The sequence below is a fragment of the Dermacentor albipictus genome, chromosome 1, assembly GCF_038994185.2.
Source record: "Dermacentor albipictus isolate Rhodes 1998 colony chromosome 1, USDA_Dalb.pri_finalv2, whole genome shotgun sequence".
Lineage (NCBI taxonomy): Eukaryota > Metazoa > Arthropoda > Arachnida > Ixodida > Ixodidae > Dermacentor > Dermacentor albipictus.
Genome location: NC_091821.1, coordinates 185185711 through 185211535, shown reverse-complemented (window position 1 = coordinate 185211535; position 25825 = coordinate 185185711). Strand labels below are relative to the sequence as shown.

General features: G+C 43.5%; 1 protein-coding gene across 1 annotated transcript in view; it reads left to right on the top strand.

Annotated features, from left to right (window-relative positions):
• LOC135921953 (F-box only protein 31-like) overlaps positions 1-25825 on the top strand; it is a 77514-nt gene that overhangs the window by 5343 nt on the left and 46346 nt on the right. The window contains exons 2-6 of the mRNA XM_065456381.2: positions 9363-9419; positions 12401-12477; positions 13781-13957; positions 15186-15257; positions 18627-18736. Coding sequence (XP_065312453.1) covers positions 9363-9419; positions 12401-12477; positions 13781-13957; positions 15186-15257; positions 18627-18736 — 493 coding nt within the window. The remainder of the gene's footprint in view (positions 1-9362; positions 9420-12400; positions 12478-13780; positions 13958-15185; positions 15258-18626; positions 18737-25825) is intronic.

The window sequence follows — 25825 nt, the reverse complement described above, 5'->3', positions numbered from 1 at the left end:
GTGCGACAAGAAGCTATACCCACCTTGAAGCGATGATCGGTCCTTGAAGATATACAATGAGGTGGATGAAACAGAACATCCTTCAGCTCATTGTTATAATAAAAGATTTTATGAAAAAGGTTAAGGCGAGATGACTTTCGACTCAATGAAAGGTCAGGCAAGTTTAGGGTTTTCTTTATAGATGTGACACTAGAATGACGTGAATAATTCGATAAGATGAAACATGCTCAGCGATGGCTTCAAGAGTTCGAGCGAGTAGGATCCCATATGGTGCATGGGTAGTCTAATTTATAACGTACCAAGGTATTGTAAAGTGTTAACTTCAGGAATGATGGGGCATCAAAAAAGTTTCAACGCAGATAACCAAGCATGCGATTGGCGTTCGTTACATATTCTACATGCGTATTCCACAAAAGATTAGAGGAAATGTGAACACCAAGGTATTTATAGCTGTCAACAGATGGTAATGGAATATTATTGAGACAATAAGTACGCGGACAATGATTAGCGCTGTGGCGAGAAACTTGCATACTTTTACATTCAGTTGTATTAAGTGTCATGAGCCATTGACTGCACCATTCGAATACCCTCTCTAGATCACGCTGCAGGTTGAGATAATTGGCATGTTTAGTAATTTTCTGGTAAACCACGCAGTCATCTGCAAACAGTTGGATAGTTGAGGAAGAAAAGCAAGTAGGAAAATCGTTAATATAAATCAAGAAGAGCAGAGGGCCCAAAACGGACGCTTCCAGATGTTACGGCAGAATTAGGGGATCGTATTATTGATTGAATTTGCTAAACCTTGAGAGACTGTCAATCGTATCCGATATTGTGAAACGTCAGATCAGCTGCGTGTTGCAATCATGAACAAACGAAGTGGAAAATTAAGGAATGGGGTCATCTTGTTCCACGACAATGCCCGTCCTTGCATAGCTGATGTGGTCAAAACAAAACGGGCAAAGTTCAAGTGTGAAACGCTGCAACATCCGCTATACAGCCCAGACCTGTCACCTTGGGACTTACACATTTTGGAGCATTTGAAGAAACAACTCAAGGGAACCAGACTCATGTGGGATGATGACGTGAAAGAGTCAGCTACAGACTTTTTGAAGCAGCAACCCAAGGAGTTCTATGAGGCGGGAATCATGCGACTCGGTAGTCAGCGGGACAAATGTCTAAAGGCTCATGGAGACTACTTTTAAATAAAGTGCCCCTTTTGTCATATATTCGCATTGACTCACTTTCATTTGATTCACCCTGTTATATGTTGCAGAACACCTGCTTTTTATGTGTGCTCATTTGTTGCGACTATAATGTCGGAGCAATTACAATACACGACCGGTGACAGCTGTTCCTGCGCAATACATTCTAATGAAGGACAGCGTCATTGAGATTTTTCCCTGGTCGTTGCATATGTACAAAAATGTAAACAGGGTTCTTGAATGACAAAGAGAGGGAGCTGCAAATGAGAGAAAGGCAGGGAGGCTAACAAAGTTTTATTAAAATATTTGTCCTCAGCTTGTTCATGGCCTTTACATTCTTCATAGCAGCGGCATTCGCTGCTTTGCTGGTTTCAAACTGATATAATTGTAAAGTTCGTGTGATATTTGCTTTACTTGTTAAATATACAGAAAACATGGAAGTATTGATATCAGTTATTTCGGGCAGAATTTTTTAGACATACGAGTATATTTTTTTATGAAAAAATATATATTTGTCATGACAGTGCGTAGTGTTCAAGAATTTGGTCGCAGCATCTTTGGCAATGGTAATGCAGTTATTAATGTTTAATGTATTTGATCCCTCGACAATTTCTGTGAAAAGGAGGCCGAGCTGCAAGGTGAGCCCCCCCCCCCAAACGAAATTTCCGGCTACGCCACTGCCCTGGTGAGGCATTAGTGCGACTTGTAGCAATGTATTTTCGTAATCATTATGCAAAAAAGAGGTGAGGTGTGCAGCAGGTGATGCGTTTGTGTTGTCCACTTCTCTACTCTTGTGTCCTGTCTGCACGCCTCACCTCTTTCTTGCATAATGAATTCTTACCAACTAGCTCTGCTTTCCGTTGTTCTAAATATCTTAGTATATCACCTTTCGTAATACAGTGTGTCTTGATAGCACGTCATGTATCATTGTCTAGTTTTAATGCGTATATCTGCGGAGCTGTTTAAGCTTGAGTTCCAGCCGTGCCTGGCGACTGCTCAAAACTCGGGCGCACCTATGCAAATGGAAGTGGAGAGGAGGAAAGGCTAGGTGAGACATAGGCAACAGCTAGGATCGTGCGTCACAGCACAGGTGGTTGGGTGAGGAGGTGCGCAGTGGGGGATTGGCTGCGCCAAGCGGTGACCTATGCTCTGACGTGCATGTGCACTCCTAGTGGAGAGACGCGGCGTGCGCCGGCGGTTCAGTGTCCGATCCACCGATAAGATGGGCAGACCTAGGAAGATGCTCTCTCCCGAAGAAGAAAGGCGACGAAGGAGGAGGAAAAGGGGGCGGAGAAGGCGACCAATGACAGGCCGTGCAGTGCGTGAGGAGGAGAGGCATTGGGCATGTGTTTCTGTGCGGTGCACCGTTTCGAAAGGTGGAATCCGCTCGTCCTGAGCGCCAGCGGGAGCTTCCAAGAGAATGTGGTCAAGGAATCGGCGGCAGCGCCCACGGCCGCCTCCCCCGCCATCACTACTTTTGCAACATGGCATCGGCTGCTGCTGTCTCAGCGACACAGGTGCTTGCAGACCTCTCAACCTACCGTTGCCACCACCTTAAACGTTTATGTCCGTCACCCTGTATGTCCTCCACATGTAGTTCGCAGTGGGTGCTCGTCGATTTGAGGTGCGATCTTGTACGCGTTCCAAAATAGAACGGAGGCGGTTCGTTCTTTACGTCACGAAATAGGCGGTATGTTCCGTTCCGTTCGTCCGATAGCAGACGACACGGAATGATTGATAGCAGATATCACGCCGCAATTGACGTCATGGCGTTCGGCACGGTTCAAATTGACGAATCGTATTTGGCTTGGTGGAACGAACCGCCTCCATTCTATTTTGGAACGCGTACAAGATCGCACCCTTGTTGTCCAGGACTGGCTCAGGACTGTCCGAGTAGCTGCGTACACCAATGCTCATCGGCTATTTTACTGTTTTTTGACCGTCACTACCACGTGACAATAATGCACTACCGGGCCGACCCGCGGCGGAGGTGAAGCAGGCTTTAAGCACTCCCCCTACGTGGGACGATTCCGAACATAGTGCAATACCATGCGACCCATTGGCAGAGGTGCAGTTCGCCATTAAGGGGCCCACACACACAGCTTCGCTGGTCATCCTTCTTCACAGAGTGGAAGGTTTTATGCACTTTTCAGTGAATTTTATAGGCATCTATACAGCCGTGTTTCATCCACCTCTCGATATTCATAGTTCATATACCAGTGACAGCCTATTATCATGGCCTTTTTAGTACTCTTTCGCCACATCTGGCCCTTGGACAAATCATCATCATCATCATCATCATCATCATCTTTTATGACCGTGCAGGACGAAGGCTACTTCCTGCGATCTCCAGTTACTCCTGTCCTGTGCCAACCGATCCAACTACTGCCCGCAAATTTCGTAATTTCATTGCCCCACCTAGTCTCCTGGCGCCCTGCCGCCCTCAACTGCACTTCCCTTCTCTTGGCACCCATTCTCTAACCCTAATGGTCCACTGGTTATCTAACCTACGCATTATATGATCTGTCCAGCTCCATTTTTTTCTCTTAATGTCAATTAGAATCTTGGCTATACCCATTTGCTCTTTGACCCAATTCGCTCTCTTTCTGTCACTTAACGTTATGCCTAGCATTCTTAGTTCCATCGCTCTTTGGGCGGTCCTTAACTTGGTCTCGATCTTCTTTGTCAGTCTCCAAGTTTCTGCTCCATATGTCAGCACTGGTTAAATACACTGATTGTACACCTTCCTTTTCAATGATAATGGTAAGCTTCCAGTCAGGAGCTGGCAATGTCTGCTGTATGCGCTCCAACTCATTTTTATTCTTCTGGGAATTTCCTTCTCATTATCAGGGTTCCCTGTGAGTAATTGACCTAAGTAAATGTACTCGTTCACAGACCCTAGAGGCTGACTGGTGATCCTGAACTTTTCTTCTCTTACCTGGCTATTCATCATTATCTTTGTCTTCTGCATATTAATCTTCAACCTCACTCTTACACTCTCTCTGTTAAGGACCTCAATCATTTGTTGTAACTCGTCTCTGATGTTGCTGAACAGGACAATGTCATCTCCAACTGAATGTTGCTGAGATATTCTCCGCTGATTCTTACTCTTAAGCCTTCCCAGTTTAATAACTTGAATACTTCCAAGCATGCAGTGAATAGCATTGGAGAGATCGTGTCTCCTTGTCTGACCCCTTTCTTTATAGGTATCTTCCTACTTTTCTTGTGTAGAATTAAGGTAGCTGTCAAATCTCTGTAGACATTTTCCAAGGTATTTATGAGCCTGTACTCCTTGATTATGTAATGCCTTTATGACTGCTGGTATCTCTACTGAATCAAATGACTTTTCATAATCTATGAAAGCTATCTAGAGAGGCTGATTGTACTCTGCGGATTTCTCAATAACCTGATTAGTGACATGGATGTGATCTATTGTAGAGTATACCTTCCTGAAGCCAGCTTGTTCCCTTGGTTGACTAAAGTCCAGTGTTGCCATTATTCTATCTGAAGTGATCTTGGTGACTTTTTTTTATGTATAATACTGGGAGTAAGCTAAAGGGCCTATAATTTTTCAATTCTTTAATGTCTCCTTTTTTTTGTGGATTAGTGTAATGTTTGCATTCTTCGAGTTCTCTGGGACCCTTGAAGTCGGTAGACACTTTGTATAGAGAGCCACCAGTTTCAAGCATTGTCTCCTTCATCTTTGATTAAATTGACTGTTATTACATCGTCTACTGCCGCTTTTCACCATTTCATGTCTTGCAAGGCCCTTCTAACTTCATTGCTAATTATAGAAGGAGTCTCTGCAACCTGTTCATTACTGCTTCGAATGGAGGTATCGTGGCTCCTCTGGGTACTGTACAGGTCGGTATAGAATTCTTCCGCTGGTTTTACTATACCTTTGAGATTGCTGAAGATATTTTTAAGTGCATACAACTTGGTTTGTCCTATGCCAAGTTCCCTTCTCACTGATTTCATGCTGCGTCCATTTTTCATGGCTTCCCCACTTCCTCACGTTATAATTTCGAATATCCCTTATTTTCTCCTTGTTGATTAGTTTTGACAGTTCCGTGAATTCTATCTTATCTCTTGAGTTGGACACTTTCATTCTTTTTCACCCGCCGTGGTTGCTCAGTGGCTATGGTGTTGGGCTGCTGAGCACAAGGTCGCGGGATCGAATCCCGGCCACGGCGGCCGCATTTCGATGGGGGCGAAATGCGAGAACACCCGTGTGCTTAGATTTAGGTGCACGTTAAAGAACCCCAGGTAGTCAAAATTTCCGGAGTCCTCCACTACAGCGTGCCTCATAATCAGAAAGTGGTTTTGGCACGTAAAACCCCATAATCTAATCAACTTTCATTCTTTGTTGTTTCTTGTTTGGGTCCTTTGTTACTTGGGAGAGCTTGTCTACTGGTTGCTTTGGTGCCTTGCCTCCCACTTAAGTTGTTGCCTCTGAAGCCAGCCTAGTTATGGTTTCATTCATTACCTCCATGTCATCTTCATCTCACTGTTCTAAGACTGCATATTTGTTTGCAAGTAGCAGCCTGAGTTGGTCTGCTTTTACCCTTACTGCATCTAGGTTGGCCTGTTTCTTCCTGGCCAATTTTACTCTTTCTTCAAATTGAGGTGAATTCTAGACCTCACCAACCTATGACTTTACCTAACACTTCAGCATATTTCACCATGCTGGGATCGGCAGAAAGTGTGAAATCTAGTTAATTTCTTGTTTTACTATTAGGGCGTTTCTAGGTCCACTTTCTATTGCTACGCTTCCTGGAGAAGGTGTTCATTATTTGCAGCTTATTCCTTTCCACGAATTCTACTAGCATCTCTCCTCTAGCATTCTTAGAATCGATGCCGTAGTTGCCAATTACTTGTTCGCCAGCCTGCTTTTTCCCCAGTTTTGCAATGAAGTCACCCATTACTACAGTATACTGAGTTGTAAAGGCACTGCTGTTGTGCCTGCGATAAGTAACCAACTCGCCCAAGAACTCATTTTACAAAAGCAGCGATTGTCCATGTCTGTCAGTGTTCCTCTCCTTTGTGTGTGTTTTTTGGCACGCACTTTTTTCCTCGCTAATTCAAAATCTTCATAAAACTGATCTACTTCATCATCATCATGACTGGATCTTGGAGTGTAGGCTTGTACTACATTTAATCTATACCTCTTCACAACTACTACTACCCTCTCATTGATGCTGTAGAATTTGTCAATATTGCCCGCTATGTGCTTATAGATTAGGAATCCTACCCTGTATTGCTTCTTTTCTGGGAGACCTCTATAGCAGAGGACTTGACCGTTAGTCAGCACTGTATAAGCCTCACCAGTTCTTCTAATCTCACTAAGGCCAATGATATCCCAAACATTGCCTGATAGCTCCTGAAAGAGTCCTGCTAAGCTAGCCTCAGTCGACAGAGTTTGGGCGTTAAAGGTGCCAATGAACTCCCATAATCATGATCATCACCCTACTTAAATGATGGAATGGAGGTCCTCTGGATTCTGAGTCTGGTACTCGGTTGTACCATATGGACATTGAGTCCATAGGTGTGCTGAATGAATTGAAGGACTTGCAGCGTAACATCTGGGGTAATGGCGTGACAAATAGGCTGTGTTGAATGCATAGCAGACAGAGTGAAGACAAGTTACTTCAGGTGTTATCTGAAATACCAAGGTGAGCCAGGTGCATATTGAAGCTAATCTAAAGATTGTTGAAGATGGCTACAGTCAGTGATGGGTCAAGAATGCAGAAGCTGCTCCCACAAAAGCACGCCACACTTGGCCTTTGTGCCTCTGATCTCTTGGAAAGTAATCTTGCAAAATCCGTACGCACAAAGAGATGGCGACCCTGGGGTTTAGCAACAACATTCCATTGTTTCGTACCATGCACACGAACAGCTGAGATGGGCAAGTGCGAGGACTAACACACACATACACGGAACTCTGAAAAGGGATTAGGAGCGGGTGAGGGGGGCGGTGCATCATAACTGCCAGTAAATCTATTTATTGACAGATGTATCATTTACATCTAATGAACGCAATTTCCACCTCATGGTTCAAGGCCTGGCAGTACCTGATCAAGGTGAAAGGAGGGGCAGTAATAGAAAGAAGTTGGGAGTGTTGCAAATTTTCTGAAATTTTCCCACATTTAGTCCTTTTAAGCTGTGGAATTACTCTGGTCCAGTCATTGAGATCAATTTCTGATGACCTGGCTGATTATTAAATCAGTTCTTTAACTCTTTGGGGGCCGGATGTTTTTTTTTTTTTTGAAGTGCAACAAATTCAATGTCTAAGTTGCACATTTGCAGGCTTTAAATTGAAATGCTGATTTTTTTTAGATATATTGCTGTACATCTAAAAATTCTTTAACCTGGAAATTCAAACAAATTTAAGACATGCTTATTAGGAACTGGCAGCAGGCCTCTTCGTCATTGCCCCTTGAAGACAGCTCATAATCAACTTCTTTCTCTGAATCAGAATTCAAGTTCTTGAATTTATGCACTTTCCAAAGTTTTTTAATTTATAATTGTTAGAACATTCACAGGCCTTTTGCGCCGGCCCCGTAATGTTGAAAAACGACAAATGCAAGCATCACTGACAGTCAATAAGCCTGTGCTTATATCTAATAAGTTAGACTACACATTAAAAAAAAAATTTAATGTATATTTCGTTTAGATTGATGCTGTATGAGGTGATAAAAATAGCTGTATGTCACTAATCATGCAGGAAGTATTTGCTTTCATTCCTATTAGCAAGCTTCTAGAAGGTTCCTTTTTTCCTGCATTCTTTGATGCTTCTAAAACAATAGCTGTCACGAATTCCTTACGTAAATTGCATCTCTGCTAGCCTTGCACTATAATGAATCGGCTCATTTTGTTTTTCTCTGGTAACAAGCTGGCATAGCCAAGCACCTTGAACTGACGGCAAGGTCTCTGTTAAATCTGGCATTCCTAGTAAAAATAATGCCATTGGATTGGGCTATGTTAAGGCTATAAGAGGACATACCGCTAGCCTAGCTGCTGCACAAGGTTGGGCTGAAATTGACTGTGTCCTTTTGTCTCAGTGAAAACTGCACATGAGGAGTTGCATTTCTCATAACATGTTGTACTTACACTGTTAAAACACTGATTAATAAACTGGCTTGAAGAAATTAAATTGCACTCAGTATGCCAGATCATCAGAATTGTAACAATGCACACTCTAGAGTATGTGCCAATGCTTAAAGCAGTGTAGGTGTCGAAGCAGCAAGTTGGGCAACATAAGGCTTGAACTGCTATTAATATATATATATATATATATATATATATATATATATATATATATATATATATATATATATATATATATATATATATATATATATATATATTGTGCAGCTGAGTTGGCTGAAGAGCTTATTTTTTACTAGCAATAAAAACAGCGCTAAATGACGGGACGAGTGAAGGGACACAGACAACGGCACTGACTAACAACCAAAGTGTGTTTATTCCGTCAGTCAGCATATATATGCTCCGCCGCTATCTGAAACCATTTCCATTTCTCTCCTTCCGAAGGAGATTGCCTTCTTATCACATTAATTGCAATTCCCCCTGCGCATGCCATATCCTGTAGATTCTGTGGTTTCAGATAGCGGCGGAGCATATATATGCTGACTGACGGAATAAACACACTTTGGTTGTTAGTCAGCGCCGTTGTCTGTGTCCCTTCACTCGTCCCGTCATTTAGCGCTGTTTTTATTGCTCGTAATCATGAACCAACCAGCCCAAATGCGTACTCTTTTGCAGTTTATTTTTTACTGTTCGATTTGTGAAGTGTGACATGTGGTGAACGTTTATTTTGATAGCGACTCCTGTAAAGATTTATTTTTAAGTAGTCTTGAAGTGTGAAAGATTGAGAAATGTGATCAGAAATGTGTGGTTTCCAGTTCGTACAGTGCATGGCATTGCTTGGCGAAGAATTCTGAAGTTAGTTTTTGTCTGTGTGTTGGGGGAATAGCCATCAATGAAACTGATCGATTTTTATGTACAGTAGAAATTGGGGGCACACTGACTGTGCCAGTGGCTTATGACATTGTGGCTGTGACAGTGTTGCGATGTTTCAGCTTCTAGCACGTGCCTAAGTTTTGGTTTGTAAATCTTTTTCTTCTTTACAATCCACTCTAGAATTTTCTGTGAAAGTGAAACACGGGAATTTTGTCTTCAAGGACATCTATACAAAGTGTAAGTTGTCTGCATATATTTTTTCAGTGTGAGTTCATACTGCGTTCTGTTTTACTCCATGATGCTGCACTTTTACATTGTTGGAACCGAGCTTTGAGACGCATCTACCCATGAATACATTTGCATACTTCATGCACCAACCTGAATTTCAAAGGTCACATTCTTTATTTTGTAATACATATTACTGTACCTCTAGGCGTATAGCATTGTGCCTTGCACTGCTCTCCTTGTTTGTTTGTCCTCCAGGAGCTACTATAAGCATTGTCTGTAGGCATTTCTGTGTGAGAAAGTCAGTCCACTGGCACTATCAACTTTATTTTCTGCTTTTATAACTTAATGTCTCGCAAATTCACTTGCCTTGGTGGCTCAGTGGCTATGTATGGTGATGTGCCACTAAGCTTGAGGTTGCAGGTTAAATTTCTGGCTATGGCACCCACAATATGACAGAGGCAGAATGTCGGGACACTCATCTGCCAAGCTTTTGGTGCACATTAAAGAACCCTAGGTAGGTGCTCAAAATCAATTCTTGGCCCCCTCTTATAGCATCTCCGTCCACCCACGCATTTGCCCACGTGCTATAAGTTTGTGCAAGACAGCCAGGAAGGACTTGTAGCTAATATGGTGCCTTCATTGATGAAGCTTGTGGATAACTGGCCACTGCACAGGATTGTCACCTTGAATTTGCTGTTACTGTGTGCCCCTGAGATAAGTGGTGAGGCCAGTGCTCCTGCTTAGCTCACTTTTAGTTAGGAAACCTACCCAGTGCACTTTATTTGTTTACAGTATTTCACCATGTGTCGATGTAGGCTAGGGTGTCTGAGGCACACTCAACTGCCTATTGGTGACTTTACCACTTTATTTCCTGAAGCAGCTTCTTTTTCAAACTGGTTCTCTCTCATAAACTTTGCTGCAAGTATTCCTCTAATAAAAACATGCTGTCTTGGACGGCAGTGAATAATAGGATGGACATTCAGCACCTGTGAAAATTGAATGAAGGCTGGTGAACCATCACTATCCATTGTTTGCACCAGAACTATGCATAACACAAAGTCACTTTTACGAATCATTGCATTTTTATGTAGCCATCAAAATTGTTTTAAGTAGCACCTACAATTGAGAACTTTATTGTGTATACATTATTGTCGACCTCAAGGTCCGCCAGCTACCCCGCTGTCTTGATCAAGTGACAGCACGTCCAAAAGGCGCACTCATGTCTTTGTTGTCTCAGATGTTGGCACTATGCTTGCTTGATTCACAACAGGCACAGGTCAGGCTTATCCACCACGCTCTGTAGAGCCACTGCTCATGACACACTGTGCTGCAGAACAGACCTTAGGTTCTCTTTAGTTTATTTAATGGCATCTGATGCTTTCGGAGATTACTGTTGAGTGAAAGCTCTTCGGCACTGAAGTTGATGATCAAAGTACTCCAACATGCATTCTAGTTCTTTCTCTGCTATTGTCATCTCTTGTGTTGCGTCATCTTCTGCTTTAGTCGTTGGCCCAGCCACGGACGCAGTCTACTTCTTGTAAACTTGTGATACTTCAGCACCAAGTCTGATTACAGGATTCGCAAGAGAATCTCCCATAACATGGAACAATAATTAGTGGGGCTCATTCCAAAGGCTTTGGAACTCCTAAAATGCACTTGGATTTGGTATGTAGGTGTCGAGGTTGTATGATGTTCGAAGATGACTAGACCGGCCTCAGAATGGAAGATCTCGGAGGTGCTCATAAAAAATAGTACTTTCATGTCCAAAGCATTTCTTGAGGATTTTCACTGCATCTTGTTCCAGTTGCTCCAGAGACAACAGTGCTCAGGTAATCAAACTTGTCAGCACTGCTGAGCTCTTTGTTATTGTGCACAGCCATTGAAAACCGAGTCCAAAAATGCTGCCATTGTTTCTGGTTTCCATCCAACTTCATCAGTTTTAGCTGCTGCAGCGGTGTAGACTTGATGCTGATCGACGTTTGACTGCTCGCTGGGCGTGAAGCTAGAGACGTGCGGTTGTTTTGAAGCTCGAACCACAGTTTCAATGTTGTTGTGACAGCCTTGTTTCCATATTTGCTTGTGTCTCAGGTCTCACTCTCAATCAGCTCATCAGGTGTATAGTCTTTAATGCTTTCATTAATTTTCTTGATCTGCAAATAGGGCGTATTGATCCGGTCAGGCAGGGTGCTCGCCTGAGAGGCTGAGTGCTCTTGCTGCCCTCATAGAGTGGGCCTTTTGCTTTGTTAAAGATGCCATCCAGTCGCAAGCACAGGCTCTGGTGTTGCCGGAGTCGCCGGTCCATGGGTCTGCTGCAATCATGAACCCTTCGTTGCTGCGCGTTGCAGTACGATACCATGTGTCGATGAGGTTGACATCGTCCTGAAGGACCTGGGTTTCTCGTCACCATGTGATGGACCTCCGGGTCTGCAGGCTACCATGCTGTCTTGATTAAGGAAGTGATGGCACTGCCATACGGCACACTGGTTTTATTGGAAGAGATGATGACGAATTGTCTGCTAGGCAGGTGAAAGAAGTGCTGTCTCTGTGTATCTGTTTATTTATACGTCCTCGTTAAGTCACGCTTACAGATTCCATCGTGGAAGAAGTTTCAACATTCGTGGGGCTGAGATTTCTTTAGTGAATTCATATAAGGTACTTTTCTGTTGTACATGTCCTTATAAATTGGGTATGGACATATTAATGTACACATAAGGTAGCATCTGCAATCCTATTGTCTTATAAACCAGATTATTTATTGGAGTACATATACATTCACTTAAATGTGCTTAGTTGGGGCACAACCCTATTTTATTTTATATAGTTTATTTTTGCCATACGCATAAACTGTATATGAGTTGGTGGCAGTTCTTGCCATTGTTTATTTTGCCAGATAAGATTTTTGGGGGCATAGTTTATGTTACTGTTATTATGCTTAGTGCATACATTCTTAGTGCATCATGACCTGCTCTTTTTTCTTTGTCATGTGACAGTACTCCACAAGTACCGGTTTTACTTGGGCCTCTGGCAGCCACAGGTGTCTTCTTACGGGGGCCTTTTCCAAGTCTTGGTTAGTATTCATAATTCTCACATTTGAAAAAAAGGGTAAAAGCAGTGTCCAAATTCTGCGTTGATTACTTTCGGGTACATCACTTTGAGTGTGCGCTGATCGGCTGAGCCAGTGGACAGAATGTCCGTCGCTCCAGTGAGGTGTCGCATGTTATGCTGTGTCACGTGAAAGTGAAGAGTATCCCCTCCTGGAACAGATCAGTTGAGAACATCTTAGCTTATTTGAAGTATGCCTTTAGAGGCTGGCATGTTTTTATAAAACTAGCTCAATGACATGAGTGCCAAAGATAGGCACAAATCCTAGTTGAAAGGGCCCCTCACCAGGCCCCATTAAAGCTAGAAGTTTTAAAGTGCCACCTAGGAAGCATTCTACTGCAGGTATTATTAAAGAGGGTTTATTAGTAGCTGAAATAGAAGCGAATAAAGCTATTGTTTATGGAGATGAGTTGCCCTCCCTACAGCAGAGGCGCGCTCCTCCTGCGTCAGACCTTACGTGCAAGTGACATTCCTCTCTCACCTCCGATATCTTCTGCCAGCCAAGGTACCCTGCCCTTCTCTTTTGTCATGGCACCTGCTCCCTCCATTCCTGCCTCCTCTTTTATTATATATTTTTTTGTCTTCTTGTTGGGTTGTGCATTTCCAAGTTCTGTGCACTCCACATTTCACCCAAGTTTCCCACTGGTGCTGGCTATTTGTGTGCTGCAGGAGGCGCGCGCGTGATGTAGAAGCTTGTGTTCCAAGTGACTTTTCCAAGGAGAAGAGGGACAGGCTCTTGTTTTAATTTTCTCCTGTTTTCATGGCATTCATTGGTGTAATACTTTGCTGACATGATCATCAAGTCATATATGCACAAAGCTCATTATTATTATATTTTTTATGCTGTGATGCCTGTACTTTGCCCATACCTTGTGAGTGGCTCATTAAAGGAGTCTAAACAAGTGCTTGTTCAGACATGTCCAGAAGAGCAACAGACATCTGGTGCAGTTGCATTTAGCCTCAGCTGGCCCTTGAGACAAAGTGCCTGAGCCATACATACCTTTTACACAGCGATACTCTCTTCCTCTTTTGCTCTTGCTGTGTGGCAGGGCTAGGCTTTGAATCCAGTGGTTATGTCTGCCACATCCATTGAGGTTTTGGGCCACTAGCAGCAAATGTTTTGAAACCAAAGTGGTTAGTGCCATAGAAAAAGAGAGTGTGCCTGCGTGCGCATGTGTGTGTGTGTGTGTGTGGAGGAAAGGAGATTAAAAATCCAGAAGTCATTAAAAGAAAAATTATAGATGGTGAGTGGGCTTTGCTGTTTGCAGTTTGACCCTGAACTTGCAGCCATAGTGGGGCAGGAGTTGCTACCTCCACGGGACCCATTCATCACCGAGCCACTTCGGAAGAAATTGCTCTTTACCGTTTCGCTTGACCGGGAAAATGAAGATGACGTTGTTTGTGTTGGTGGCTACAAGGGACCCCACCAAGCTGTTATTTTAGAGGTGCAGTGCAAATATATTTACATTTTCTTGTTGAGCATGTTTCCGCATATGCTTAGTACATTGTGTTTAGTCAAGGCAGAAAGCTTATTTTTCTGCATGACTACAATTTTCACTTGTGTGCGTTTTCTATATCAAGGTTTCATTGAACTTGGTTGACGTAGAAGGCTGTTTTTACCACGCCTTATGGCTCTATCTTGTTTACATTGACCCTTCTCAATTTTTTGTCATTGAAGCATAGTTTTTCTCAGTGTTGCTCATTGTACTAGCATCTTCAGTACTCATTGAATAACGTGTTCACTTGCTAAATCTGCTTCTTCAGCCATGACGCCTGCAAATCGATTGGGGTGAAATGTAAAAATGCCCATGTACCATGCATTGGGTGCACGTTAAAGAACCCCGGGTGGTAAAAATTAAACTGGAGTCCCTCACTATGGCATGCCTCATAATCATATCATGGTTTTGGGATGTAAAACTCCATAATTTAATTTAAACCTGCTTCTTGCTGTTAAGCTCAGCTACAGCACTAATCCTGCAGTGGCGATGAGTTGGAGCATCTGGTGACGACAAGTTCTTTTTGTGCTACAATATCTGAAAAAGCTGTGCAAAATATTTTTCTTATGTTCTTAATTATAAACATTTCGGAATTGCATCCTATTGCACCTTTATTTCTTGACAATTCTCAACACAAACATTGTGTGCTCAAAGCCACATCAGTAATGTCAAAGACAATTTTAATATCTTGGGCTATGTGCACTGAACAAAGTAGAGCACTGAGGAGGAAAGCAATTGTAGACGGTTGCTCTTTGAAGAGAATGGAGGCAGTAGGCCCTGCATGGAAACAGTGAACGAGAAAAAGAAAAATATACCATTCAATAAGTTTATGGTCTGGGCATCACTTCGAACTTGGCTAAAACATTAACAGATAAGAAGAGCAAAAGAAAATGAAAGTAAGCATTTTGACTGCTACAGCTTTTATAAATCTTTAATGCCTTCTAAAAGAGCACTGGGGCAATAGCAAGTATATTGTGGAGATTTACCCTTTGGTGTCTGCATACTATGGCATTGACAAATGCAACCGGAAATCTGCTACAACAGCCATTGCTGTAGTCTATACTAATTCTGCATTGAGTTAGCACTTTTCTTGCATCACTAATTTCCACAGTGTTTACCTAGCCTGAAAATTGGCAGAAAGCCCATGGGTAAAGCCTTCTTTATATTTGCATTTCAGATTTCCAAGGATGAGTTTGTGTTTAAATGTTGCGACTCAAGCCACCATCGTCACCCAAATGGAAAACACCAAGTATGAAGTTTTTGTTTTAAATGCAATTTAAATTTCGTTCATGGTTTACTGTGTGTGTAGGGGGGGGGGGGAAGGGGAAGGTGGGGTTCTGCAGAATTTGCACATGCTGTGCAATGTAAAGGTTTCCATCACACATCAGACAATTTCCCATTGCTTAAAGTTCACAAAATGGTGTTGCATTCTTCTGAAATGTTGCATTTCTGCATGACTGCAGCTTTGGCATTTTTGCATGTTATGTGTAAATGGGTGTGCACTATTGGTATGTAAGACAAGTTTAGTGAGTAAATGAAGCCACATTTAATAAAGTGACCTTGAAAGCAAAGCAAAGGAAAGGAACTGTTGAAGCTCAAAAGGGGACATAGTTAAATGGGTGGCTGATTGAATAATGGAGAGAAAGGAAAAAAGAAAGGACTTTGAAGATGTGGTAGCACTGTGTGAAGGAGTCAACAGTGCACTAGGAAAGGGGAAAGTGCATGTGTGCTTGCAGAAAAAGAAAATTTTTTGTTTATGTGAAGGTGCAAGGATTTGGGTTCAAGGAGCAAAAGGTGATGACCCAAACTATTGTTCAGAATGTATACCGGGTGTTTCACGTAACCTGAGCCAAGGACTTTAAAAAAAAAAAAACCAGTAAACTGCAGCTGGGTGAAAGCAATGACGTACTGTTTACCATTATGTGGCACTCCTCAGAGTATGTTTAATATTTTTCTTAATAAGTTAATTAACTAAGATAAGTTAGGACTTTGAAATTGAAGCACAGTTCATGTTCATGTTCAAGAAGAGCAAAAGAAAATGAAAGTAAGCATTAATGTTCATTTTAGGGCCAAGTGCATTTCGTTACTTTGTAGAAGTGGTTCAGAAACAACCAATCCAGTTTCTTGTGGTAAAATGCCTCCTGCATGGTGTTTTTTTCCAGCATTTAAATAAACTCCATGAAATATGAAAAAAAAACGATCAGGAAAACACATGACTGCGTTCAAGCGATATGGTATTTCAGCACTCTTAATGGTGGCTCGAGCCACTGGAGGGAGCGTGCATGCGGACCGCGGTGAGGTGAGCACCTGCCGCTCCCAGCATTGGTACGGAGCCTCACTGATCTACCAGTAATCCTGATTTCAGCCAAGTCTGAGGGACAGTATGTCGTCCCGATTTTTATAGCCCAAATATTCAAAGAAAACAAGGCGGTAGGGCTGTTGGCCCGTCCCACAAGTTCAGTTGCCAATCAGAGTCAACAGTTTGTTAAGCCACAACCCAAGGGGATGGGCTTACTCTTAAAAATAAACATATTGGAAAACAACACTCTTTTCCTTCTTCCCTAAAACTCCGTTGCCCTCTTATTTTTTCGTAGTCAGTGATGGCCTCAGAAAAACATGCCAGGTTCATACAAGTTATTGCTAGGCCGCCTCAAAGCCCAATGGCGTCTCTAGGCCGCAAACGTCTCGGAAGTAGGGGCATCGACACCTCGTACTGCAGCTGCACTCAAGGTTTGTCCGCGTGGGAGACTGAAGACTGTCCTTGTCCTTCAAACTTATTGTGTACAGGACAAAGTTCTCCGAGTGCGTGTTTACAAGACGCCGCCGTCCGAATGCACTCCTCACGTGCGCACCGCGCAGGCAATCGCACCCAACATCCAAAGCTGCCGATTGCCTTCCGGACGCGTAGAAGAATAGATCCCCGCTCCATATATGCGGCATGTGGTCAAGGTTGCTAATCCCTTCTTAACCTCGGCGGCGCCTCCAATTAGTCAGGTATTCGAGAGCGAGAACCACAATACTGCGTACAGCGGTCCCTTTCAAGGCTGGTCTGTGTGGACTCGTGTGACCGTCGGCGGACTGCCCGTGCGCACAATACCGACTTCCCGGAATTGGCCCTCGCCCTCCTGGCGCCTGCCGCGACGCGTCACCCAACACCGCGCGGTCCCTGTGACCCCTCATAACACAGAAACGGTTGCCCCGCTGACATGGGAAGGGGGGGGGGGAGGAGGGAAGTGAACCCCCTCTCTATGCACAAAGCACGTGGCCGATTCGTGAGACTTAAGAACACGAACAATCAGAGCTACCTTACAGGTGCAACACTTTCTCACAATACAAAATTCTTATTTCCATAAATACTTGATGAGTATTTTTATATAAGCACATGCATGGTTGTTATTGCTGTTGTAAAAATAAATAAATAGTTAGTCTCTGGCGTTAAATCGGGAACGGAATATCACAAGAATGCATACCCTGGTGTGTCCTAGTAAACCATAGTAAATCCATAGTATATCGTGCTTCAATCTCAAAGTCATACAAAGTTTATGTAACGTGTTGTGCATTATATAAGACGCTGCAGAAATAAAATTAGATTTTGCGCGATAATATTTGAGTGTAGCTTTGTTCATTGCACTGTGAGCAAACGCTGTCTAAATGCAGTCTGAAGATCGAAGTCAATCCGAAGCCTGTACTTCCCATCATTCCCATGTAGGTTGAGGCAACGCTCAGGAGAACCACCATAGACACTAGCACCACATTTCCCTCTAGGGTGTTTATTTAGAAACTCTATGCCTTCTAACCCTCCTTGCACAGGCTGCGCATGCGCTGTCTATACCAGAACAGCATGGTTATGATGGCGGCTCGAATACGCCTCAGATTTCCATATAATTGAAAAAAATATCTGCTTGTGGTTGACAATTTATTTTGTAATTTAAGGGCTCATTCACACTGGCGGCTCGCAGTGGTTGCACGACAAAGTTGGTCCAAGTGGTCGTCTGGTTGAAAAGCGACTGTTTTGCGTCAATCACTCGGCTGCTTGATTTTTCAGTCTCCTGATTGCAGTTTCAATCCTATTGAACCAATCAGCAGAACAGGAGCAGGACATCAGTATATGGTGACATCTATTTTATGCTGCAATGATTGTGCAAGCAAGGTGACCAGGGCGCATATTTTGGGTCATGTTGGCGGGGCGACGAGTAGGTCGTGCTTGCCTTTGTGGACATCGGCTGCAGTAAGTCGCTCGTTGGTCACTAGCCACGATCGGTCGCACAATCTTTTAGTAGCCAGTGTGATTGAGCCCAACAGGAGCATTTAATTTGTATTCTCTTGCTGTCCCCATGAATTTTTAATTAACGAGCAATTTTATCAAATTTGGGAGTAAAGCATTTGCACAATGTTTTGAACTACTCGTGTATCACAACCCTGTGACGTGTATGCTGTACATGCAGTAGTGCTTTCATTAGGAGAACAGATCTGACCTCTTTCTTTTGTGGGAATATGTAGGCAAAGTTTTGCTTATTTATTCAGTCATGCACTCAGCTTATAAAAGTGTGCTGTGCTGTTGAAATTGCTACAGTAATTGTCGTGAATGTTTTTACTCAGCATTGAAATTACTTTTCAGGAACTTCGTGACTGGATTCATGAAGAGACTTCAGTGCCTCTGGATATGCACCAGTTTCCACACAGCCAGGAGCTGCTGCTCATGAAATTTTTGATATTGAGGCAATTAGAGTAAGCATAAGTTTACATGTTTTTTGTGTTACTGTTGATCTGTCATCCAGAATGGTTTGAAATCCATAAAATGTGACCTTGAAATGCATAGAAGGCCCTTATTCTATGCTAGACTGGCTTATGTAGTAAATGGCACAATCTTTTTTGTCTTTATAAAGAAAGAACAGTTAAATAGTTGCATGATTGAAGGTTAGATATTTAATAAGTATATTCTACACTTCTTAGTAATCGTTGTGCCCACTTGTACAGGCAGGGTCAAAATAATACAAAATCTGTGAGCACGTGCCAAACTGCATTCTTGAGCCCTTTATCATAGAGCATGTGCCTTTTATGCTGTGTGCCTGCCCCTACGCTCATTTCTTGCCAGTGTGCTGTCAGAATCGCTATGGTTGCAGAAGGTTACGCTAGGTGAGGGCTGTTATTTTTGTTCGGTTGGGTGTGCATTAGGGTTGCCAACTGTCCCGAATTTAGTGGGACAGTCTTGGCTTCTGAGCACGGTGTAAGAATAGGATAGGTGGCTGAACGAAGGCCGTCCCGGCGGAAAAAAGTCGTGCATGTATCGCTTTGCCCTCGGCAGATGGCGCCACAGACACAAGGGCCTTGGTTTTGAACCAGAGAAGCAGGACGAGAGTCATTGCGGATGTGAAAAGCGTCAATAAAACGTTCGAATTCGCTTCTTACGGTAAACTAGATGCGTATGTTATTCGAGCTTGAGACGGAAACTTGTTTGCGATGAACGAAGCATACGTTTCACGACATTAAGCGTTCTCCGGGAGCTATGTAGTGCACGCGCTCATCCATGCCGGTATAGGAGCATGGCACAATGAGTCCAGCGCAACGGTAGTTGGCAATACTGATCAGGCTCCTTGACGCTGCAGCGAACTTTGTGAAATATTAGTGGCTACGATACATGACCCAACCACAGACCTTACCATGATGAAATGCCAAAACGTCCGCACGAAAACTAGTTTTACGTGTACTGTAACCTATATAAGCTCGCAGTTAAATTGTAATGGACTGCAAAACAACTTTCCAATGTGGCTATTCGAAGGCCGCATTTTTTAATAACTGAAGTTGAATGTTCTGGTAGAGGTTGTTGTGATGTTAGTGTGCAGGATGGCCTAGCCTTGGTTTGACGGCATTTCCTCCGCGTGAGTCAATCATATGGACGACTGTCATCTAAAAACCACGGACGCAAAAGCAGTAAAGTTTTGAGCAGATTGACATTTATTTGACATGTACAGAGAACATGCCATAAACTGAATTATTCGTACAAGCGTTAATGTTCCATAAACAAACCGGACACTGGCACACATGTCGCGCACACGGGTAAGTTCATGACGCCCATCATTTAATTCAGCACATTAAACGTAGAGTTTTCACCTACTGAAGCTTCGACAGCTTTCGCAGCTCCTTCGACTTATTTTTTGCCTCAGATTTCTGTTGTTTGCAGAACTGCCTCATTCTCATGGCTACATAACTGTGTAGCACGCCAGCCATAACTTCTTCTTTATGGTCGGCACAGGAGAACTGAAACTTGTACTTATCAAGCATGTTTTCCAATGTTAATTCATAGGCATTTCTGAGAGCCGCATGCTTGTGGAATTCCATCTCCGTTGCATGAAGCAACTGAAAAAGACTTCGCTTTGGGTGCAAAAGACCTCCCCTGGTTTTACACAGAACAAGGCTGCTTTCCGGCTGATGATGAAGTGCGCTTTCTTCCAATAACCCTTCACGGCATTTTGCACACGTTGTGCTTTTCAAGTACTTGCGGCATATAAAACCAGCTAAATAATAAATTATGCAATCTGCAGCTGCCGGTGCTTCATGCAAGTTGTCGAACACATGGTCAACTTCCTCTTCAGCAGCAACTAGGCCATCTAGCTTCTCTTTGAGTTGCTTAAGGTGTCCTTCTGACTTGACACTGTCGTCAAAAGCAAGTTTCAAATCTTTGAGCGTGAGTACAGGTGCACCTTGCCGAGATTCATTTTCAACTTGACAGTTTCCGAATTTAGGGGGTTTAATCAAACTGTAAACTGATAACATGTTGTAAAGCTGCAGAAATGTGGGCATAGATGGGTGGTCATTTTGGCCACCAGCCTGTCGGATAATGCCAAAAAAGCGTTCCAACACGTCTTGGTTAAGTTTTCCTGTTAAAACATATCTGAAACCGCACTCCTTTAGCAGGTATCTTGATAGTTCCAGTGCGGACAAAATAGTCACACGAAGGCCCTCAGCGGTTTGCTCGGTTAGGAAACTTGCTCTTGAGATTTTTCCTGATACGACTTCTTTTTCCCATTTATTTAACCAATGCAACGATGAGGCCAGGACCCTCAAATCTCGGCTGCCAACAGTGATGCTTTCCTTTGGATGGTTTCGGTTAAGAGCATCAAAAAGATCATTAAACCTTAGTGTGAATTCTACTGTTGCCTTGACATTTTCGAGCCCTTTTGTGCCTCTCTTCGAGTAGAATTCCAAGCCTTTCGATACACTCAAGCTGAACAATTGAGTGGCCAACTTCACCCGCATTTTTTCGGTCGTTGAAGGGTTGATGCGGGACAGAGTCAATTTGGGGCAAACACGCAAATTTCCCGGCTGTTTAGAATCCTCCATAAACAGCCTGTCAAAATGTGCCCAGTGAACACGATCGCCATTTACGCACAACACTTTCTGTGAAAGCAAACGGTTCCGAACGCATTTCAAAAGATGGGGTGCGTCAGAAAACACATATACGTTGCGTTTTTCATCAACGGGGTGGATGAAGTAGTTCCGGGTATGTTGCAATGCTCCAGTGACGCCGAATTCCTTCCACATCGCACGGTTCCTACTTGCGCCATCACAGACGACTGCGTCGACTAAGGCTCCCGAATCTTCAAGCAAAAATATTGCTTTTAAGACGAGCTGAGCGAGTACAGCTCCCTTTGTGGGGCCCTTGCTTGCAAACACAGCTATCGGCTGAGAGTACTTGTCGCCAAATGACCGAAAGGTAAATACAAGCCCGTGGTCAGCAAGGTCGTCGGGGGCCTCTGAAGAGTCTCCATAATCAGTGAAGCCACTGTATGTCATCGTCTTCGAATGAACTCGAATTTCCTTTCGGACGCGCATTTCGTCGAAAACAAGTATCCCGTGGCGTTGAAAATCGTCTTTAGTGGTCATCTTCTTCTTAAAGGCCGTGAAAAACCTCTTGTCAAAGCCACACCTGACTCTTATCATGCTCAGGTACTTGCGCACCGTCGTAACGCAAGGAAGGGGGAGCACCTCATTATCTCGCAGGAACGAGTATGCAGATGGGCTGCGTATGTGCAACAGCAAGCACATCAGAAGCCAATCCTCTGTGTACCGTCTGCTTTTTTTGTTCGTGAACCTCGCTGCTGCTACGCACTCCTTTACCACAGTCAGCTGAGCACTAGGGAGATCTATTCTGCGTAGTTTCTCACCCAGTTCTTCTTCTGACATTTTTTGCATGTGGATACGAGCTTCTGCAAGCTCCGCCGACATTTTTTTAAAGCGGTTGAGCAGACGATTTTTCGACCTTTTCAGAGCATAATTTGCCCGACGCAGTGCTGCAACTTTGTCCTTGCTCTGGTATGAAGTCAACGGACGCGTACCTGAAGGCCTAAGCCTGCGCTTTCTTTCTTCTGTTCTTTTCTGGTGCATTCGCAGGACGTTTGAAAGGCCAGAACATTTGTGACATACTAATAAGTTCGAGTCACTAGGGTCAAGAACAATAGAGCATCTCTTGTGCCGCCATCTCTGGTTGTTGTCCAGATATGCGCATTTTGTTTCAGCGTGCGGGTACTCCAGAGTGCTCGGTCCACCACTGCACAGTTTTGTCTTATCAACGTGCTCTAAGAAAGCCTTAACGTCATCCATAGTTGTTAAAGTACCTTCAAAGTGCACATCTGCCATTGAAACTGACCTGCCCATCACGGTTATGTTTGCCAGCATATCTTCATGAATTTCAACAATTTTAGTGGTTACGAACGAAGATGCGGTGCTCACTGGCGATAGGCCTGCATCTGACAGTAAACGGCTTACAGGTACTTTGGTGCGCTCCAGTTGGGAGAAGACGACGCTTTTTACTTCTCCAAAGTCGAGCAGGTGGTATCCCCATGATTTTGACGGAAGAAACGACCGTGGTAAATCGCCGAACAAGCTTGCGAACGCAGATTCCAGGGATGAGCTAGGTCCAGCAGATTGAGGCATATTATCACATGTCTGCTCTTCAAACGCATCCATGTCGTGCTCCGGTGCACTCGGCAACGCTTGAAACGAGCTCCCATTAACGCCACCACTGTCACTGCTACACGAGGCTTCTTGCTCGTTACAATCTTTTGATGAAGCGCATTTTCTTTTCGACTGCGACCACGGTTGTCTTTCCGCCGGGCGCTTCCTTGTTTTCACTGTTTTAGATAGGTAAGCCGGGCAGTCGGGAAATCTTGTGGGAACAGCATCGCTCGCCAGCGATGCCTTTCGCGGAGCACTCACCAAGACGTGTCCTTTGTAGTGCGCTGTCCAGGTCTTGGACACAAGGTGAGGCTCGAAGTGCTTTTCGCAGACGTGATCATTCGGCTGAAGGACTCGATCCTTCCTTGGGATAGCTCGACGCCAAAGGTTCAAGCGTTCTTCGTCTTTCGGTGGAGAAAAGAGAGACAGTTTCTCCGTACAGCCTTTGTAACCCGTTCTGCAGCGGGGAACAAAACATTTCTTGCCCATCACACTCACATGTGCACGCCTGACACCAGAAAAAGAAATGCCGAGCCGCGTTGGGATAGGAGCGAGCGGCGCTAACATAACCAATGTAGGCCCCTAACAATGTCGCGCCACCTGTCGGAGAGTGAACAAAACATGCACCAGTGTTGGGCACTGCCGCTCCATGTTTAGCGGCCGCCGTTCGCACACCTATCCTATTCTTACACCGTGCTTCTGAGTAAATGCCTCATGTCCATACTTGACCCAATCAAGGTGGCCAAGTATCCAGACTTTTGCTTTCTTTTTTCTACTGAATAACAATAATTATAGTACCAGGTATTCTTTTTATAATGCCTGACAGCTCGTTTACACATTCTTCTTTTTTTTGTGTTCTGTAGCATTGGAATAAACATATAAGCGGTCTCATTTTGGTTTTGTTTACAGTTCTCTTATATGCCTTAACCATTGACAGTACCTCCATTCGTATTGGTAGCTGTGTTAGTCAGACAACTATAGCTTTTGATCTTGATCACAAGAATGTACTTGATCGTGTTCTAAATTGCGATACAGTAGAGCTAAAAGTAATAGTTAATCTTTGTTGCACGTATGAACTGGTGGCTCCTGGAATTGTCAGCGCTGGTCCTTACAAGCTGCCACCATCCTCTCAACTGCCCTCCTCCTCCTTTAGATTTCGTCTACTCGAGAGTGGGCAGCCCTAATGTTCAGTGCCTTGCCATGTCACAATCAACGAAAGTCACCGCTCTCCTAGCGTAATCTGCACATATCGCGATTCCGGCGGCATGCTGGCAAGAAGTGGGCATAGGGCACGAATGCACAATGCCACCTCTTGACAGGTGGCGCTTGCAACGTTAAAGGGGTCCTAAACCACCCCTCAGGCTTGGTGAAAAAACAGTCCGCGGATAGCATATGCTGCTGTGAACATCTCAGCCAAGTTTTGTAGTTGTGCGTGGCGCGTGGAGCTCGCTAGCTGAGTGCAAAGTCACCTTTTCTCAAACGCTCTTTTTAACAGAAGCCTGCTCCTCACCCTTTCCTGTAGGCTTTATTTTGTAATGTAGCAGATTCCTATAAATGGCTGCTACTGGCCAATAGTTGACATCAATCAAGAAGTGTGTTTGGGTCAGTGCGCTTCTTGCTACTGTTACTGTGTATATTTATTGACGAAGTTTAATAAACAGGCTGAAGTAAGCGAAAATTTGCTTTCGAATTTCGATAATATTTATGTACTTCCGGAAGAAGCCGACTATCATCTATTCAAGCTTGGCTGTCCGTGTAGGAATTAAACATTCGGTAAATTTTACAGAACTGGCAGAAAAATTGAAGATTCTTAATCCGTTCTACAACTGTATGCTTTTAATAATCCTGAAGATGCAAGAAATGTGATAAAACTAAATTTTCAATAGGCGACATTAATTGGCACCTGAAGGGGTTCGTACAGCCACTAACCCTGTCATGCATCTTGCAGAATGCATCTTGCCTTCCAAACTTCGCCTCTTATGTCACTTAGCAGGCGGCATTGAATTTATTCTCCTGCCTCGTCACCCTGACGACTGCTGACAAATCACGAGAGCACAGTCACGGTTCTTTATACCCTCCTTCTGATCGCGAATGTTTCCCAAAAGTCTCATATGGGGACAGAAGTTGGCAGAAGAGGGGCTGGCCTGGCATAAGTAGACGAAGATCAATATGCCGTGCCAGGCGGCCAGGTTGGATGATCATGCAAATGTTTCATGAGAAGAGGCGCCTCTCCCACATTTATTTCAGCATGTTTGCAGAGTGAACATGCAACAAGAACTTTTAGAAAAATAATTTATTGTGTGATGCTTATACACAGCACAGTTGTGTGATTTACATGGTCTCCCTTCCTAGTAGCATTCCTCACACAAAGTGATTCGGTCAGTTGTCTATCTTTACAGTGTTCTCTAGTTAGTAATCTAGATAGCTATATTTCGTTAGTTTAGTAAGTTATTTATTAGTTGATTAGTTACTTAAGTTAGTTACGGTTGCTTACTTTAGTTAAGTAGGTTTGTTGGTTTAGTTACTGAATAATTTAGTTAGATATTAGTTTGATAATTAGTTTAGTTAGATAGCTTAGTAATTATTGGTTAGTTTTGTTAGGTAAATAAATGGTGTTGTTAGCTACATTTGTGTCACCCACAGTTGGACAATGCTATCATGATGAATGCAGGCAGAGGGGAGCAAACACTTTGCATTTGATGTTATGAATTTGATGTTACTACACCTAATTTCCAACTGCACATTATACAAGGTCCCCATAGTTAAACTATCAACAATTTTAATAAAAGCGCTATGATAGCTGTGCAAATTCTGCTTGCACAAGTGGTTTATGCACTTTGGCGAGCAAGTAGAGTCAGCAAG